Genomic DNA, 1,889 nt, shown 5'->3' on the forward strand with positions numbered 1-1,889 from the left:
GGGTGGGAGGGGGGCCAGCGCTCACGGGAGCCACTGAACCTGCAGGCATCTCCCACCTACACGGGGAGGATGGAGGGTGACGGGGTGATCTCTGGGCAGAGGGGCTGGGTGAACACGCACCTTCCTCTGTCTCCTGGAAACTCAGCCCGTCCATTCCTTTCCCCTGCAAGTGGTCCCACTGGTTTTTGCAGGCAGCGGATAGAACATCCTTCACGGCGCCCACGGCTTGGGTGCATTTGGTGAAGTTCAGCTCATTCTGGAAGCTCAGAGCTGGGGAGAGGTTTTCGTCCATTGCTACTTTTAATGCTTGAAATTCCTGAGCCAAAAAGACAGAGTTTCAGGAGGCTTCAAACAAGCCAAAGCTGTCTCTTGTTCCGCAGCCCCGCCCTGCCCCAGAGGACTCGGGAACTGGCAGCTCGCAGGACTTGGCCCAAGGACAGACTCATGTAAGGGAGAGCGCTTTCCCGGCCACGGGTTCCTGGCACCTTCTCTTCACTCCCTTTCAAGCCTGGACCCAGCCCATGCCCGCCTCACATGGAGCAGCACCTCCTCCCAAAGACATCTCCTCTTGCAGGGCTGCTGAGGAGGGGGGGGGATGCTGGATGGGGGCAGTGGGGCACCCCAACCTCTCGCTCTCTGCCCCCCATGCCTAGGTACCCAGCCCGGGCAGCACATCAGCTTCTCCTGAGTCCCAGCCAGGATGGAGGTGGGGCTGAAGGAGGGGAAAGACTTGGCTGCCTCGTCCCCCCAGGAGCAGGGCGGGGAGAGGACTGTGCTAGCAGCAGTGAGACTGTATCCCAGGGCTCCTAGTGCGAAATGAGACAAAATCCAACAGACAATGTTATCAGCTACTTCTCCTCGCCCCACCCCACCCAGGCACCTGGAGGAAGTAGATGGTGTCAGCGCTGGGGACATTCTCCAGGTTTTGCTTGCACTGGGCCAGCTTGGCTCGCCTCTCTTCCTTCCAGCGGAGATCGGCTTCGGCCTCCCCCAGCATGGAGCGCTCCCCGTCCTCGATGAAACCGGTCACCTCCTTATGGAAGGTTGCCAGGACCTCTGAGGCTTCTGCAAAAAGCTTCTCGACTTTTTCCCTCTCCTTCGTAGCGGCGCCCTGAATGCAGGGAGAGAGGGGTTGGGGTCACCTCCCACAGGCAAGGCTGCAGGAGAACACCCTTTTCCCCTGCCCAGCACCCAGTTCTCAGATCTGTGCGCTTGCCCTGACACCCCTTCACCCAAGAGCTTGGAGCACGTGACAATCCAGGTGTCAAGGGACCTGGCTGGGCATAGCTGCTCACTGCTCCACCACCTCTCGTGTCCCAGGTGGTGAAGCAACGTGTTTGCACAAGGGCCAAAGCGTACAGAAACCCTGTGAGCCTGGGGAGAGAGAGTGCAAGGGCCCGTGGATGGTCCTTGTCCCGTTCCTCCTTCCAGGCTGCAAGCAAGAGGTCATTTGCCTCCACTCCCCAGCCCCGCAGAGCCTCACTAACGGCGTGAAGCCATCGCAGAGTCACCTTAATGAGCTCCACCATCTTCCTGGCCTGCGCGATGGTGACTGCCAGCTCCTCCAGCTCATTCTCCACATCACTGAGGAATTTGGCTTTTTGGGCCTGTGGACACGAAGAACAGACGCTGAGCTCTGCTCCCCCAGTCCCAGTGGCAGAGAGGCACAGGGGACCCTGCCTGTCTCTAAGTTCAACCCACAGCCCCTGTCTGACCGTGACCTTGCTACCAGGCTTCGGGTGAAGGGCGCAAGGGGAATCGTGAGTTGGTTTCCTGTCCTCGTCCCCTGCAACATCCAACCTTCTCAGCCAGCTGGGAAACTAAAAGAGCAGCCGGGATGCAAAGGGTTGTGCCCAGCTCCACGCTCCCCACCCAGGTCCCAGCGGAAA

General features: G+C 59.8%; 1 protein-coding gene across 1 annotated transcript in view; it reads right to left on the bottom strand.

The window, feature by feature from the left end:
- The window catches only part of TRIM47 (tripartite motif containing 47), a gene marked incomplete at its 5' end in the record, with an annotated part of 4,937 nt that extends 3,330 nt beyond the window's left edge, over positions 1 to 1,607 (bottom strand). The window contains 3 exons of the mRNA XM_010140862.1: positions 121 to 316; positions 881 to 1,111; positions 1,512 to 1,607. Of these exons, the coding sequence (XP_010139164.1) occupies positions 121 to 316; positions 881 to 1,111; positions 1,512 to 1,607 (523 nt within the window). The remainder of the gene's footprint in view (positions 1 to 120; positions 317 to 880; positions 1,112 to 1,511) is intronic.
- Positions 1,608 to 1,889: the final 282 nt, after the last annotated feature.

Source organism: Buceros rhinoceros, unplaced genomic scaffold, assembly GCF_000710305.1.
Source record: "Buceros rhinoceros silvestris isolate BGI_N320 unplaced genomic scaffold, ASM71030v1 scaffold40027, whole genome shotgun sequence".
NCBI classification, from domain to species: Eukaryota; Metazoa; Chordata; class Aves; order Bucerotiformes; family Bucerotidae; genus Buceros; species Buceros rhinoceros.